Source organism: Rosa rugosa, chromosome 2 (assembly GCF_958449725.1).
Source record: "Rosa rugosa chromosome 2, drRosRugo1.1, whole genome shotgun sequence".
Lineage (NCBI taxonomy): Eukaryota > Viridiplantae > Streptophyta > Magnoliopsida > Rosales > Rosaceae > Rosa > Rosa rugosa.
The window spans coordinates 7,623,879-7,641,214 of record NC_084821.1 but is presented as its reverse complement, the minus strand read 5'-3'; the positions used below and the strand labels follow the sequence as shown (position 1 = coordinate 7,641,214).

General features: G+C 39.9%; 3 protein-coding genes and 1 long non-coding RNA gene across 8 annotated transcripts; all 4 read right to left on the bottom strand.

Moving 5' to 3' along the window:
• Window positions 1-280: 280 nt before the first annotated feature.
• LOC133730266 (calcium uniporter protein 5, mitochondrial-like) lies at window positions 281-3,473 on the bottom strand. Its single transcript, XM_062157891.1, has 2 exons — window positions 2,527-3,473; window positions 281-1,065 (listed from the first exon to the last, which is right to left on the bottom strand). Exons 1-2 carry the CDS (start codon window positions 3,001-3,003, stop codon window positions 580-582), a joined length of 963 nt encoding a protein of 320 aa, XP_062013875.1. The 5' UTR covers window positions 3,004-3,473; the 3' UTR covers window positions 281-579.
• A 570-nt stretch (window positions 3,474-4,043) lies between these two features.
• LOC133730267 (uncharacterized) lies at window positions 4,044-8,306 on the bottom strand. 5 transcript variants are annotated; one of them, XR_009856655.1, is made up of 11 exons: window positions 8,162-8,301; window positions 7,991-8,026; window positions 7,694-7,836; window positions 6,905-6,993; window positions 6,644-6,782; window positions 6,087-6,161; window positions 5,509-5,630; window positions 5,343-5,418; window positions 4,969-5,028; window positions 4,629-4,834; window positions 4,044-4,462 (listed from the first exon to the last, which is right to left on the bottom strand). XR_009856655.1 is itself a non-coding variant. In XM_062157894.1 (10 exons), the coding sequence occupies exons 3-10, from the start codon at window positions 7,805-7,807 to the stop codon at window positions 4,685-4,687; spliced, it is 789 nt and encodes a 262-aa protein (XP_062013878.1). In that variant the 5' UTR covers window positions 7,808-7,836; window positions 7,991-8,026; window positions 8,162-8,306; the 3' UTR covers window positions 4,513-4,684. The 5 variants fall into 5 exon arrangements, 3 of the variants coding, with proteins under 3 accessions (XP_062013878.1, XP_062013877.1, XP_062013876.1); XR_009856656.1 differs by having other exon boundaries at window positions 4,045-4,433; XM_062157894.1 differs by lacking the exon at window positions 4,044-4,462 and having other exon boundaries at window positions 4,513-4,834; window positions 6,905-6,977; window positions 7,714-7,836; window positions 8,162-8,306.
• A 1,080-nt stretch (window positions 8,307-9,386) lies between these two features.
• Window positions 9,387-11,387, bottom strand: LOC133729344 (uncharacterized). Its single transcript, XR_009856336.1, has 3 exons — window positions 11,345-11,387; window positions 10,566-10,641; window positions 9,387-9,605 (listed from the first exon to the last, which is right to left on the bottom strand). It is a non-coding gene; the product is annotated as an uncharacterized LOC133729344 (long non-coding RNA).
• Window positions 11,388-15,466: 4,079 nt separating this feature from the next.
• On the bottom strand, window positions 15,467-16,750 carry LOC133730263 (uncharacterized). Its single transcript, XM_062157889.1, has one exon. The coding sequence runs from the start codon at window positions 16,748-16,750 to the stop codon at window positions 15,467-15,469; it is 1,284 nt and encodes a 427-aa protein (XP_062013873.1).
• Between the last annotated feature and the right edge of the window lie 586 nt (window positions 16,751-17,336).

Below are 17,336 nucleotides of genomic sequence, written 5' to 3'. Positions count from 1 at the left end.
CACAAACAACACAGACTTCAAGGAGCCTTTGATACCAAGACCACCAATAATCATACAACAGGTCTCTGTTGCTAATCTGAGGCCATAGTCAATCTCAGAACATTTCAATTCCCATTTATTATATATGTTCTTTTGTTTTACATAGTAACTTTTTTAAATGATTTAATTAGAACCATATATATGTGATTACCATAATTTAAAAAGGAAAAAAAAGAAGCCTGATTAATTTATGTGAATTTTATGTAACAACTACAGCAACCCACAACTAAAGAGCAGTGACTAATAAGAGATCTGATGCAGTCAGCATTAAGCAGTAATTAAGAATGCATTGGATGCAACTAATTAAGAGGAGCAGTATCCATCGCATTCTTCCTAGTTAAAAGTAGGAGCTGCATGAAATGAATTTTCATGCCAAAAAATTGAAAGGTAGGTCAGAAACAACATGTTAAGATCAAATTCTGGGCCCTACCTAGACAAAAAACAAGTGAGACCAGATTTGTAAGCTGTAACCAATATAAAGCTGAGTTTAACCTCCTGCCATTTCCCAGCTCTCACCAAAATGTAAAATTATGTAGTGTGTTAATCTCTGTGTAAAGCATCGTCCAGCTCCACATCCATGCCGATCCGGTTCTTGATTGAGGTGCTGGCGTGTAGAGTTGTATCGTATTTTCTCTGTATCTCCTTGAATCTCTCAACATCAAAGTTCTGCTTCTTGATAAGTTTCCTCTGCTTCCGGAGAAAAAGCCTCTTCATCAAGTCTTGGTAAGTCGGATCTCTTGAAGTAATCAAAAAGTACGCATAGCCTATGCCAATGCAAGTTGTTGTGGTGAAATACGCAAGTGGCTCAACCACATCCCATGAGAAATCCCAATATGTCATCCTGAAAAAGAGGGCGAGCTGTGTTGTAATCAACCCCAGGCCACCCCAGAGTACACGCCGGACATGCCTATGTGCCAAGATATCAATTTCTATCTTCTTCTCCTGCATCTTCTTTAACTCTTCCCACACAGGGTCATTATCAGGAGTCAGAGCCAGGGGTACTGCTCTTCTAACCAGATCCACAACCTGAACATTCAACAATGCAAAGAAGTTGTATGAGTCAACCTAATCAAAGGCACATGAATAGATGCAGTTGACTTTGGGAAAATCTCATAACTAGCTCAAAATCTTAATTCTTAATTCTTTACTAGACCACAACATGGCATGCATGAATGATGCAAACCAACAATGTTATGATCGGAATGCTGCATTTGACTGGTAGAAGTTGGCATTTCCTTATCAACTACAGATCACATTGGGAATAACTAGAATTGGGAATAACTAGAACACTCGTTTATGGTGACCTGAAGAAGATAGGCAGTAGCAGAGTGCATAAAATATGTTAATCTTTGGCAAAAAAGAAGAAGGTAAAATCACTTTTCAGAGAATATTGAATGAATAACCAGCGACTGTGGGTATACTGTAGCCCTGAAGGGGGAGCAAAGAGGAAATAAAAAAGATGCTATCCAAAACCAAATGCTAATAACAACAAAAGAGGACAGGATCTACTACATTTGAATTTCTGAACACATAAAACTGCCACAGTATATTAACATAAAAATCCAAATTCACCATGACAAATAAAGAACATTAGAGGCCAAAAGGCACTAGATTCTAAACACAAAAAAGATTATAGAATTGAATGTTGCAGTTGGATTGCTGGATATAAAATATACTTGGATTTGAAGTAAATTCCTTTGTTTTTTTGGATAAATTGGCTAGTCCAAATGCAACCTTGGTTTGCAAGCCGATATTAATGCACTATGTATTTGGAAAATTTCCAAATTCCTCATTAACATGGCCTGAGATATAGCAGATAAAGAAAATATACACACATAGCAGCAATTTCATGAAGTAATAGGCAAATGGAGAATTGCTAGGGCTATCTATAAAGAAAAACAGAACTTTGATCGCCTGGAAAACAATTCAACAGTCAAGACATGTTCTACATGTGTGGTTGGAAGAACTAGAAATCTTTATTCACCACATAAAACATAGATATATCAATAACGGAGTAAGAAGCATAGGAAAAGAACAGGTTGCTGGTGCAGGACTCTACCCCAGTTTTGATGCAGGTAAACCAAGTAACCTCCTTTTGTATTGTGATATTTTGTTTAAGCTTTTCTTTTCGAGTCCATAAATAAGACCCAACACGAATTAAGACAAATGCCCTATTGAGCATCTCCTCCTACAGCCATCAAAAGAAAAAATCTACTACAGTTTATGATGTGTGTTTAGTTAAAATTCCTCTTGCTCTAAAAGGATAAAGAGACCCACAGGGTCCTAAACCTTACACATCCAGCACCAAAAACTAAAAAGGTTAAGGAATAACGATTGAAGAGGGACCAGCCACAAAGGCATCAATATTTTTTAATCACAAAAGGTATATATTCTCATACACTCATGAAACAGAAAGCAATTAAAACCACAACCCCCATTCCTATAAGTTTAAGCAACAACAAGAAGAACAAGTTAAAGGAGGCATACCCTATCAGGATGAAGCAGAACCTTATCCCTGAAGAGAAGGATGACTCCAGCCTCATCCAGCACCCTAGCAAAAGTAGCAGCCTCATCCCGCGATCTAGCCACACCAATGCTCTGACAAGCCTCAAGCAACTCAGAATAAGGAATGGCCTCTTTCCCTTCTGTCCCAAGCTTAGTCTTCAAAGCCTCCACATTCACAAGCCTCATAAGCCTCTTGGCCTCCCCAAAACTTATGGGCATTCCTCCCAAACCTGCACCTTTACTGATATTCTCACCCTCCCCATTGACATCCCCACCAGAAGAAGCAAACCCAGCCCTTCTCTGAAACTTTCCAGGAGAATTCAAAAACCCACATTGTTCCTCATCATTCCCAAAACGCCTCAAACCAAACACAGCACATGGGTTTGGGCTTCTGGGTCCTCCACGGTGCACCAAATCCTTGAGCACAACACTGGTTGTTCTCCACCCACTCCTCCACATATTGACCAAAGATCAAAACTTTACTATCTGGGTCGCTCTCTAAACACCCTATATATCAATACCCATCTATCAATTCCTCTACAATTTGGGATTTTTAACCTTCTACACCAAAAAAAAAAAAATTGAAAGAACGAAGAAAAAGCAAGAAACTTTGAGCAATGGGGATGACAATAGAAACACTAGTATTATAATAAAGAAGGTGGACGAGGAAACAAAGGCAAAATTCACTGTAGGTTACAAGGCAAGGAAGCAAAGCCGGGACCGCCAACTCCGTTGGTTCATATGTTTCTGACCCTTCAATGAAAAACACCCCACAATTGTTTTGGATCTTTTTGTTTATTTTTCTTTTGGGTTTTAAATATAGTATTCAAACGTTTCAACTAACAGCCAAGGCTTCTCCCACACACACCAAACACCATTTAGACACTGAAAATTTTGACTCTGACCTTTCCTTCCTTAAATACAATTCAATTTGAATGGGGTGGAGGAGTTGCATATATATGGAAAGTTGGTGAGAGTTTTATGCACACTTGTGAACGCGTCTCGACATCGTTATCCACTTACCAAGTTCGTGCCTTGTTCCTTTCCTTTTTTCTGGGTCTTGGATTCACTTGGTCACTGTATTACAATATTTGGAGGAATCTAGTAGTCACTTTCTGACCGACCTTCCTTTTTTATTATCGGCAAGTCCTCTTGTCAACTGCTTTCACTTTCCAACTATTTTCCCCCAACTAAGCAACAGCTTGTTTTTACTTTTACTGCACCAAACTCCTCTAAAAGAAGAAGAAGGTTATTCTAAAAAAAAAAATAATAATAATAATAATAAATAAAAAATGAAGAAGAAGGAATGAACAGATCATATTTTTGATTTTGATTGTTGCTTGATACACAAAGGTTATGGACTTGAGTTCAACCAGCTTGAGCCTAATTAGATAAAACTTAAGAGCGTAGTATGTCAACAGAATAGGCAAATAGCACTCACAAGTATCATACCGATAACTTTCAGTACGTCTTTGTTCCACAAAGATAAAATAAAAAAGTAAGTAATTAAAAAGTTGGTCGATAAACAGGATCAAGTATTTGATTCTTTGGTTTGTGGTACATTGTTGATTTGATAAGGAATCAAGACATGGTTCTGGTTATATACGCCCAATGTTCTTTCTTCCGATACTAAATATAAACATTGACATGGTTCTATGTACTAAAATCTGAATCGTACACTTGATTCTTTCCTTTCCAATATTCATTTTTTGACTTTTCAAGAACCGACTCCTCGATCAGTTCAATTCATTTTCTTCATGACTCATTCTTTCCTCGATTCCAAGTCGTTAACATGTGCTCACCTCATAAAAGATGACTCATCAGACATCCCACATCAGGGTTTGTTCTCTTCTCTTGGAAACTCACACCCATGCATTCCCCTTTTGTCCCTTTGAAAGTTGCAAAACCAAATCTTTAGCTGGAAAGCGAAAGTTGTGACAGAAATCTATGTATCATCAGATTCAGATATCACTCAAATGCTGATTGCAAACCCATGAAAAAATTAACAACAATTATCCACATCTATTGGTTGTTATATTCACCTATCATTTTCAATCAAGAAACAAGAAGGGAAAAAGACATACAATTAACAATGTACACTGGGTAAGTCAAATTCCCATCTTTGAATCACTAGCTAGGATCACTGACTGTGTACGGTCTTCTGTGTGCCCTTTGAAACTGTTTTGATCAAACCTTTGGCAATCTTCCAAAACCAAAACAGATTCATGATTGCCAACACAGGAGGTATCATGAGCAAGCTGTAAAATCCCAACGGAAAAATTGTCTTGACCTGAAACAATGCAGAGGTTCAAGCATTCAAGTGGTTAGGGGCTTAACTTCTCCTCTTACAAAGACAGATATATAGACTAGAGTTATGAATTGAGCTCTTTCAGTTTAAAGGAGAATTGTATAGGATCAACTCACTTGATGAAAATGGAAAAACATGTGGATGAAAAAGTAAATGAACAAAAGAATCCTTGCAACCTGAAGGCAAAGAAATAAATTGTGTTAAACCAAATCAATTATGTTAGTTGAAGCAATGAAGAAGCAAATTCAAACAACACATTTTCAATGCTGTAAATTATACTATAGAACTGTAAGCAAATAACTGTTCCATCACTACTGTTGGTTGTATGAGACTTCAATGGCCATAAAAGGATCTTATAAGATGTGTTTGTGTTTGTGTTTGTGTGTGTGTGTGTGTGTGTACACATACAAGTATATCCATGCTTTTTGGATGCTATTATATACATATTGGTAACTAAAAGAAACTGCAGTTTAAGTATTTTAGAAATTACCAGCCACCCCAGGAACAATGCTACACCATTGCAGACGTACAGCTTAGAGTTCTTCTTACCAGCAATATCCAAGTACCTGATAAAATATATGCAAGTACATAAGTAATGCAACAATGATGACCAAGAGAACTGGACAAACTGAGGAATATACAAATGCTAAACTCACCATCTTAGGTTTACAAAAGGAGTTGTGCTCTCAGAGAACAGAACCATTAGTATGTAAATCTGCCCTTCACCACTTACAAGGGAAAGGAAGATTGAGAACATAGATAGTCCATGGTGCAAAACCTAAAAGGAGAATCAATAAGATGAGCATAATTGAACCAGATTAATATGAACTTTTACTAACAAAAAAATAGGATTAAAAAATCTCTATTCCCAGAACTTGATTGGACAACTAGGATACTGATTCAAGTGATGCATTAACATGTGAGATTTTCTCAAACTTCACTAAAACGACCAATTATTTTCAACCAAGCAGTTTTCAAGATTTGAGGAACTTTTACTTGCAAAAAAAAAAAAAAAAGGATAAAAAGGTCTCAATTCCCAGAACTTGATTGAACAACTAGGATACTGATTCAAGTGATGCATTAACATGTGAGATTTTCCCAAACTTCACCAAAACGACCAATTATTTTCCACCAAGCAGTTGTCAAGATCTGAGGAAAATGCACTATAAGAGATAGCAGTGTATAAATTATATTTAATGTCAAAGAAGCATTATCCTTCAACCTATGTACTTACATACTCCAGTCCACCTAAAGCAGGAAAATGCCAAAAAATCATTGCTATGTCTGCCAGAAAATAACCAATGGAGATCTGCAAAAGTACCCAAATACAAACAAAATTAGTTACGACAACAAGTTAAGTATGCAAATAATCAAAACTCAAACATATCCAAGTTCTTTACAGAACAATAAGTGAATCACCGTAGTTTGGGACCTAGCCTCAATGAAAAGAAGAAACAACAGACTCCTATTAGTTTCATGATACACTTAGGGGGCATTGGTTTTAATTAAACTAGCTCAAACCAAACAAATCAAAGCAATTGAATTGGGTTTAGAAATGCTGTAAAGGAAACATTTACTGGGCTGGTGAGGATAGATGCAGACACAAAGGTCAGAAATGTAAAACTAAATATTTGGCATTCACATGAGACTAACATTATCGGAAGTATACATTACCCATTGCTGCACAGTCAGATAGGTTCTCAAATCATAAGCAAACAGTAAACTTTAGCTGGACATTAACAACCTCTAGAAATTAAACAATGAACTAATGCTTTTTCCACATCCACTTACCCCCAATGTTGTATCTGAAAAAGTAGATCTTCTACTAATGATCAGCTCATCACTATAACCCTCATGAAATGTATCTGATAAGAGTATAAGGTAAAAAGATGCAACTGCTACAGCAATAGCATGAACAGTTGAGAACCCCCTGTACAGAATGGGAAAAAAAGGGGCATCAATACTTAAGTTAATAGGAATATCAGAAAATTCAATCTTAGTGTGGTAAAAGACTATGCAGATATACATCTGTGTCATGCGGAAGATATTTACCGGTTGTTCCATTCAACTTTTTCTGCTTTGCTCAATTTCTGATATTCCTTGAAGCTATGAAGGCTAATAAGACCTGTTAATTTGTAAACCTTCAAGAGCAGGATTTAATCAAGTTCAAAACTACAAGTTAAAAGAGATGCATAATGCATTCTTACTTCTATTCAGGAGTAACTAGGATCTCTAATAAATAGAACATATAAGAATAACTTCTTCAGCAATAAATGATCTTACAAAAAGAACCCAACTTTGGAGCTATGGAAACAGAACTACTGAATTTAATTTATCCTCTCAATCATATAATGAACACAAAGATTTTTTTTCCAAACTCGTACCAAATTTTGTTTTTCTTTTACTTTCAGTCCCTAAATGGAAACCACAAGTGGGTAATCAAGTCCACATTACATGTATCAAAGGCTAGTTCAAATTCTTATATAATCTCCAGAAGGACACCAAACTTTACTTTGAAGTTGCCAAAAAAAAAATGGTAGTAAGAATTTCTCAACAAAGCTTTCTCTCTCTGAAGCTCATAGCTGACTGTATCTTTTGCTAAATTCCAATTTCACCCAAATACAGACGTTATGCCTGAGAATTACTAGTCAGCCACATATGAATTTGAAGGGTCAAAACATGGAAAACTGAAAAACCACATATCAGTTCACTTCTGACTAATCCATAACATGATTTAACAACTGATAACCAAGTGCCTCAAAGAAGTTTTCTTTCTACACAGTAAACACCAACTTAGACATTCAGACCATGAAAAAAAAAACCTAAGAGATTGATACTTACAATTTTGCAGAGAAGCATACCAAAAAGGGCAGAAGCCAGCCAGTGAAACTCTTTGTTTGGGCTGACATAGCCACTGGTGGACATGAAACCAAGAGGATATGCAAATCCCACCATACTCCCTTGCTGGATTAAACCCTTCAAATCTGCCAAAAACACAGTCAAGATCAAAACCTCTTCCAAAATACACAGTCAAATGCAGGTAGACTCCTTTTCTTGGTACAAAAGAAAACAATTTGCCTCTAAAGCTTTCAACTTTAACAACAATGGAACCCAATAAGCCTCAAAAACCAGCTTTACCTTACCAAACAATTCAAAGGCAAGCAAAATTTCCTTCTGCTTGTTCCAGAGAGAAGAAAACCCACCAGTCAAACATAGACGGCAGAGAATATCAGCCACAATTATGGGAAAGAAAATAAGTTAAAAACAAAGAAAACTCATCATCTTTATTGACCAAGGATTGAAGAGTACCAGAGGCTAGTAGCTCAAGTCTTCAAGTGCTTTGAAGAGCTGAGCTTTATGGGTGTCTTGGATTTGGGTTTGCTACAGTTTCTGTAACTCTCTATGTTTATGTAATGGGTTTTGATTCTCTGCGAGAAAAGAAACAATAATCAAATGTAAAAAGGATTTGTTTTTGCCACTAGAATAATTGAAACTTTGTAAACTTCAAGTTTACACGAGTAAAAGAGGAGAGATTATTCAGAGCACCGCCGTGCACTTGCACCAACATAAATGAATGGTTAGATTGCATTAAATACACTTTTTGTTTATTAAAAATAAAGTTGATAATAAATATCAAGGGTTGAGATTATTTTATAAGGGTTGGGTCACTTGCACCGTCGGTGCATAGAATAATTTCCAGTAAAAGAGAACCTTTGGACTTTTGCCTATTGCCTTTTGCCTTGGGTAATCTGTGGGTGCATGCATTACTATAAGTTTGGACAGTTTAGAGGCCACAGTTGAAACGTCAACGTTTTAGAATAGAGTTTTTATTACATTTATTGTTCTATTTATGCCACTACTTGCCTTTGGACCTATGAGGTGAAATCGGACGCCTTAAATGTAATGTTACATGTCCTTTTCAAAAAAAAGTTTGTTCTATATCAACCTTCATTTTCAAAATAAAGAAACATTTTTAGAAACTTCTCCTCGACCTAGCGCTCTGCTAGGGTTTATCGTCGGTCTTCCACTTTTGACAAATTTCTCAAAATTTTCAAATCATGGCCATTGCTAGCCTGGTGGCTAATCGTTTCTTTCTTCTTGTTGCTTTTGTTCTGTTGCTTGGAGCGCCGTCTTGGATTGGGTTCCCTGTGGTTGCTGTTTGGGACAGCAGTTTTGATGTTTTAGTGGCTGATCTAAGACCGAGCTCTAATTGCTTGGATCTGGTTTGGTCTGCACTGGATTAGGTTTTGGATCGTGGTAGTCCGACTACCGAGGGTGGTGGGGGCTGCACAAACGTCGTTGATGGTGTTTGGGAACAGAAGGTTATATGCACCTCCTCTAGTTTTGGTGGCTCGATTGGCGGCTCTAGTTCTTACTGTATTGGATGTGATGGTGACTCTGTATTCACTGGTTTTGTTCCTACGCCTACGTTCTGGGGTTGGCGTGAGCGTGGTGACTGTCACGCCCCGAATTTTGAATAATAAGTTCAAATCCGAAACATGAATTTAAACCACTTAATCAAATAAACGTTCTGAATTTTTTTCTCAAAACAACCTCACCACACGATACACAAACTTCAAATCTCGAAACCTCGAGTTCATTATTACAATTCACTCTCACAAGAAATATTGTAAAGCTCTAAATGAGCATAACACACCTCACCGGCTCACAAAGCAATTCAGATTGACACAATTGCAGCTACTCTACGCAGCTCGATCTCCGTCCTGATTCTCTTGACCTGTAGGATTACCCGCTACACAATTTGAATAGTGTACCGGGATTGCAACAACACAAACCCGGTAAGCTTTTGACAGCCCGTATGAGTAAACAAGGAATTGCACGACTTTAAAGAACAAATCAATTTAAGTGATTCTTAGTATAAAAATTGAAGTGCACAACGTCACTTCAAACATCAATCAACTCACATCTCACCGTGACCATCCAAACAACTAAACTTTCCATTTCCAATATATACTCAAGGGTATATGATGGTTATAAAAACCCCTCCACGCAGCATGTCATACTCAAAGACACATAAAAACTTGAGGTTATCCCTCAAACAGTATGATGGCAGACAGACTAGAGCTCTAACTGAATCGTAACCTGTCACCTTGGCCAAGGTTCAATCTTACGATAATACGTGTCATAATCATCGACACACGATGAAGACACCTGCCACTATCATCGACGCACGATGAAAACACTTGCCACAATCATCGACACACGATGAAAATACTTGGCACTTTCATCGACACACGATGAGAACACTTGCCACAATCATCGACACACGATGAAAATACTGGGCACTTTCATCGACACACGATGAGAACACTTGACACTAACATATAATTCGTCTACACATTTCAACTATCGCACTTTACTCAACTACTCTTTATCACAAACAACTCAATACATCACACAATGTCATAACTTTCAATATATATTTCACGTAAATATATATATACGTAATCACCTACACAAGAGTGACTACTAATACCATCTATAGTTCACATGCAATAAAACAAGAAATTCATTTTTATACTTAAATTCATTTTCCTTACCTGTGAGTAGTAGCCCTATGAACCGTAGTCGATCAAGTTCATATTATTTCAAAACAATCTTTATTTTCTTAAAACAATTTTCCACACCTTTATAATTCAATATAAATCACTAAATTTCGGTTCATGAAGGAACCATGTGCGATTTTACTCACCTCTAATCCAGCTGCGTCTTCTTAACAGCTCAACAACAATTTCACAAATTGTCCGCCAAATCGATCCGTCAATCACCTAATCCAACACGATCTTAACTTAGCAATTTATTCAAAAACCACACAAATACAACAATCCAACGGTCGGATTCTAAATTAATGATGATCCAACGGTCGGATCGAAATTACGCGATGATCTAACGGTCAGATCCTCACGGATTGCCCTTAGGATCATCCTCCAAAATTATCACGAAGATCCAACGGTTGGATCTTCCTGAATCGTCCTTACAAACATCTCCACAAATTTATACGAAAATCCGACGGACGGATTCTCACGCATCGCCTCCCTAATCACTGTTTTGCATTTATACGAAGATCCAACGGTCGGATCTTCGCCCATGACCACACAAAGTCACTGGGACAGTCATAAGATCATCATATCAAAACTACAAGTCCATCTGACGGTCCTAACTTCACATATCACAAATCCAACGATCGAAATCGATCGAAACTTAAAAATTCATAACTTAATCATACGATATCCAAAAATTGCATATAATATATCAAGATGATCGTATTGAAATATAGAATCTGAAAATGTACAGAAACCATATTTTTGATCCCCGGAGGTGGCCGGAAATGGCCGCCGGAGTTAGTGGCAGAGCCGCCGCCGACCACCGCCAATGGTGTCGGGGCCGGGCTTCTCCTCTTCCTCTCATCATGCTTAACAACTTTCATAACTACCATGTAAGCTGAAAATGACCGGAAGTGGTTGAAATTACCTAAAACAGTCGAGGTGGCCGGAAAATTTCCAGAATCCGGCGAAATTTGTAGAATCCGGCAAGGCTTGATTTCGACGTCAAAACTTCAATTTCAGGCTTCGATCCCTTCTAGAGAGTTGTTAAGAAACTCAAGGTGAACTCATTGGTTCAAGAATCACAGAAAAATATGGTCTGTAGCTCGAGATATACCGATCGAAAGCTTCGGTGGTCGGAAAAATTCCAGAATCCGGCGAGCTTGAGTTTCGACGTAAAAACTTCAACGAAACGCTTCGATTCCTTCTGGAGAGTTGTTCAGAACTTCAAGGCGAGCTCACTGGTTCAAGAATCACTCAAAACGACGTCCTGTAGCTCAAGATATTTGGATCGATAGCTCCGGTTTCGTTCTTGGTTGGGTTTGACTTGCAGCCACTGCTACGGGCCACGCCGCCGTGTGAGGCTGCTTCTGGGAGCTTCAGGAAGTTGAGGCGAGCTCGAGGATGAAGTTTGGTGAGGATTGATGGCCTGTACCTCGAGTTATCACAATTGGACCCAATCGGGTTTTAAAACGAAACCGTGTTTCCGCCGCCGTTTCCGGTTGTGCCGCGGTGCAAGGATGCCACTGCAGCAGTGCAAGGTCTAGGCGAGGCTAATGGAGGTGGTCCAAAGCTGTTTGGTGGCCAGTGGAGGGAGAGAGAGACCGGAGAAGCCGTGCTCTGTTTTCGAATGGGTTTCGGACGAGAAAGAGAGTGAGAGTTTGAGTGAGAGAGAGAGAGGGTGTGAGTGAGGGAGAGTGTCGGCCAATGAAGATCAACTCAATCAGTTAACCCAAGCATAATCATTAAAGTTAAAGCAGCGAAATCATGAAAGTAAGCAATACTGTTTTGCTTTGATTAAAAGTAATCAACCGGGTATTACAATCTACCCCCCTTAAAGGAATTTCGTCCCGAAATTTAAGCGTAAGTCAATTCCTCTCGATTAAGGTTGACCTAACCATAGAATCTCCCATCTTTTCCAAATCTGTAGTAATCTACAAAGCCTCAGCTCTTTGTATAAATATACATTCCTATGGCCACTAAATCCTTTCATCACAAACGTAAACTCACACAACAACTGCTCAACAACACTCCACATCACATACACAAAATCGTCACATGGATCATCTCATAGATCCTCACATAGATCATCACATAGATCTTCACTTAGATCATCACTCTGTACTGGCATACAAGCACAGTAAACACTCCCACAAAGTGTTTCGCTACTCAATTAGCATCACGGTAAATCTCTATAGTAAAACTCAAGCATGCACCATTCTTCACAACAATAGAGATGCATCACTCAAAACAAATCATCCCCAAAAGCACGCCAATAAAATATGTCACCCAGTGACGATGACTTGGGCTTGCTCAATCCTTGGGCTAAGCATTAGGGCTGGCCAATTGGGCCGAAGAAACCGAACCATCCACATTTCGAACCGGCCCGAACCAATTTGGGTTTAACATTTGGGCCTACCATTCGGGCCGAACAATTGGGCTTAACATTTGGGCCTACCAATCGGCCCACCAACTTTCAGCTCGACTACGGTATGAAATTGTACATACCGTAGGTATACCGTATATATGTATGCATACCGTATAGACCGTATATACATATGTATACCGTACAAACTGTATATACGTATGCATACCGTACAAACCGTATATACGTATGCATACCGTACATACCGTATATGCGTCCGTATATCAAACATATACGAGATCCAAAAATATTTGTAGGAGGTAAGGTTCGAACTCCCGACCTCGAACACGAAGGTTTTGCTCCCAACCACTGAAGCAAGAGCTGCTTTCATTAATTTAACCCACGAGTTATATTTATTATGTCAAAAGCAACATAAAAATAAATACAATGGGATGCAAGGTTTCGAACCCTTGACCTGCTGCTCACAAAACTTGCCCCTAACCACTGGGGCACAAGCTGTGCTTAATATAATGTGTACAAATTTTATACTTATTATGTCATAAACGAACATAATAAAAATAAACGAGAGGCGAGGTTCGAACCTCAGACCTCTTGTACACGAACTTTACACTCAACCACTCCAGCACGGCTGCTCACGTTATTATCCATACCAATCCTTTTATTTAAACCAACTGTTTCAACAATTCGGCCCAAAACATCCAAGACTGTTGCAGAAACCCAGCCCAACGTATCCAAAACTGTTACAGAAATCCGGCCCAACTCATCCAAAACTGTTTCAGAAACTCGGCCCATCATGTCCAAAACTGTTTCTGAAACTCGGCCCATCAGGCCTCCACCCACAGCTACAGTGATGCCTTGATCCGAGACAGGCCCAAGTACGGCCCACTTGTGTCACGGCTTATCCCTTCCGTGATTTACGGCAGTCAAATCTGCTTTCGGCTACAGCTGTCTGCCACAGCGCCTCGAGATTCCCTCGGTCCCCTTACACGCTCTCCACGCGCCAACAGCTTTTCCGTGTTTTCGGGTGACTTTAATCCAACGCGTAGAATGAATCTCAGAGATCGTCCATCCAACGGTGGAGATCTGTTCACCTTGTTCTATAAATAGGTGCATTCTGGAGAAAAACTGTTCACTCCAAAGGAAAAGAAATTTTCTTCCGAGCTCAAGTCTTTCTCTCTCAACTCTTCAGCCTTTCTCTTCTCAAATCCCCAGTTTTTCACTCTCAGATCTTCAATCTTTTCCTCCAAATCTTCAATCCTTCTTTCTCAGATCTTTTCTTCCATTTGAAGATTCGATCTCATCTTTCCTCTGAGAATCTCAGATCTCCAATCACCAGTTCAACAACTCCAATCCTTCTAACAAAATCTCCCTCAAACACTAAACCATGTATTCCTCGATTTTCACATCCTCTCACCCCATGACCCAAGAGCCACGAACTCTGCAACTAATGGAGCTCCAAACCCCGCAACAAATGGAACTACAACAACAGCAACCAACAGAGGAGGGAGGAAACACCCAAGCAGCCGGAAGTAGTGCCAACATGGATTTCTGGCGAAGCCGTACCAGGTGGATTCCTACTCCAGATCAAATAAGAATCCTCAAGGATCTTTACTACGACAAGGGTGTTAAGTGCCCAACTACAGAGCACATTCACGAGATCTGTCTCCAGCTGAACCAGTATGGACATGTTGAGGGCAAGAACATTTATTTTTGGTTCCAGAATGTCAGGGCTCGAGAGAAGCAGATGAAGAGGTGCAATCAGGCTGCTCAAGTGCCCATGGGAACTAGTTCTCCTGGTACTGGTGGATCCATTGATCTCAATTTTGGGTCCACTGGTTCTATTGGTGCTGGTGGATCCATCGACATCAATTTTGGGCCAGCTGGTGGATCCATTGACATCAATTTTGGGTCCACTAGTTCTACTGATGACGGTAGATCCATTAATCTCAACTTTGGTTCCACCGATTCTACTGGTAATGAAGGATTTCTTGATTTAAATTTTGTTTCATATTCTTCCTCACACTTCAACACTAATACCAGTACAACTCTTTGGCACAACAGGAGGACAAACATCCCTGCAACAACGAGGAGGAGATCACCAGGAGGTTGAAACTCTTCCTTTGTTCCCCGTGCACGGCGAGGACGTCTTTGGTAACCCGAAGACTACTTCCGAGGAAGGTAGCGCATTTGGTTACTATTCTGGTGGCTCAGGCGGTTACAACAGTGGCTCTAACGTTTCTCTTGAGCTCAGCCTCAATCCATCCGGAGCTGCTGACTAGGCTTAGCATAGTGTAGTTCCCTTTTTTTTTTTTTTTTTTTTTTTTGTAATGTAACTAAATGTCTAAATCAATAAGACTGAATGTATGTGGTAGACTTTTCTTTAAAAAAAACAACCAACAACGACACCAATGATCGAACCTTGGTCACCCAATGCTCTTTCAAAACCTTAGCCAGCTCAGCTGCAGTCGTACTTCTAGTTTCCTTGAAGCTTTCTAGATTAGTATCCACCCCTACGTAAGACATATCTTAATTCACCAATTGGTACTAGTAAAGCACCAAATATCTCACCCTGACTACACCACAGTTCAAAATCTTATCCTCACAACAATATCTGGCCTCATAATTTAATTATATAACACTAGCACTCCTAGGGTTGAAACAACGTTAATACCTAAGCTCAAGAGACACACCGAGAGGTGATGTAACACATAGCGATCTAGTAAAAGGCATAGAAATCAAACCTAACACATCCACAACTGAACTAGATATAAAGGAGTGGGAGGCTCCCGTATCAAACAGTACTCTAGCAAGATAGTTATAGATAGATAAGGTACCTTCCACCCCAGTGCCTCTCTGACCAATGGCGAAAACTCTAGCAGGTGCTGGAGGCAAATGTCTCTGTTGAGTACCCTGTCCTGCACCCTGAGGTCGAGTACACTCCTTAGAAAAATGTCCCAGCTGGCCACATCTAAAGCATAGTCTGGTTTGCGCCTTCGTACACACTTTAGAGGTATGGCCCCGTTCGCCACAGTTGTAACATTTCACCGGTGCAGCTGGTGCTACTTGCCTCACAGGTACAGCCCTAAGTGGGGCCGGTGCTGCCCTGGCTGGAGTCTGGTGCTGATAGGTTATCCGAGCAGGGGTTTGTGGATGGAAATGAGTCCTCTGTCGCTTCCACGACCCACCTCTATGATCCCTGGAACCACTGCTCCCCACAATCGCCTTCCCTTTCCCCAAGGATTCTCTCATAATCCCTCGTTCACTTACACGCATGTTGGTTGCCTGCTCATGGGCCATGGCACTAGCAAAGATCTCTCCTTTAGTGGCTAACCGAAGGGGATACAGTATCTCCCTAATCCTGTAAGTCAGTCCCCTCAGAAACTTTTTAGCCAAGGCTCGGGCATCCAACTGGGGAACGAACTTGTATAACTGAGTGAACCGTGTTTCATACTCTCTCACCGTCATAGTCCCCTGTTCCAGGGAAATGAAATCTAACTCGATCTGCTCCCTCACTGCATCAGGGAAGTACATGTCCTGGAATAGTTCCACAAAACCATTCCAAGTCAGCGCAGCCATATTCACTGTATTCCGCTGACCAGCCCACCATATCCTGGCATCACCCTGAAGAAGATAAGCAGCAATCTTCCACTTCTCAGTTTCGGTGCAAATCACCATCTCGAAACAACTCATCATATTCTCAAGCCACTGATCAGCTGCCCAATGATCAACTCCCCCTTCAAATGGGGTTGCACCTAACTGTTTGATCTCCTTAACCAGTTTGGCTAAGCGAACGGCATCCACTACTTCCACAACAGGTGGAGTAGGCTGTACATCAAAAGAAGACTCTGCGTCACTCAAATAAACTTCCTCTAAGGGGCGGGTCCTTTCCCTCCTACCACCAATTCCGCCTCCTCTTCTGCGCACATCATGGCCTCGCTGTCTGTCCATTACCTAAGGTGCATAGTACGCTTGGTTAATATAAGTATAACACTTACACACATTATAAGTCAAATACCAGTCCATATTAACCAAGTCAATACCATAAGGAAAGCATTCAAGGTCTTAAAGCAACTCGACGTCCTAGACGACTCCTAACGCTCACACATACCCAATGACTTTGCCAATACCGAAGAGTACACGATGGGGATCCGCTGCAGACGGGCCATCACTCGGTAAGTATTGACATATCACCAAATATGTACCTTACACTCTGATACCAAACTGTCACGCCCCGAATTTTGAATAATAAGTTCAAATCCGAAACATGAATTTAAACCACTTAATCAAATAAACGTTCTGAATTTTTTTCTCAAAACAACCTCACCACACGATACACAAACTTCAAATCTCGAAACCTCGAGTTCATTATTACAATTCACTCTCACAAGAAATATTGTAAAGCTCTAAATGAGCATAACACACCTCACCGGCTCACAAAGCAATTCAGATTGACACAATTGCAGCTACTCTACGCAGCTCGATCTCCGTCCTGATTCTCTTGACCTGTAGGATTACCCGCTACACAATTTGAATA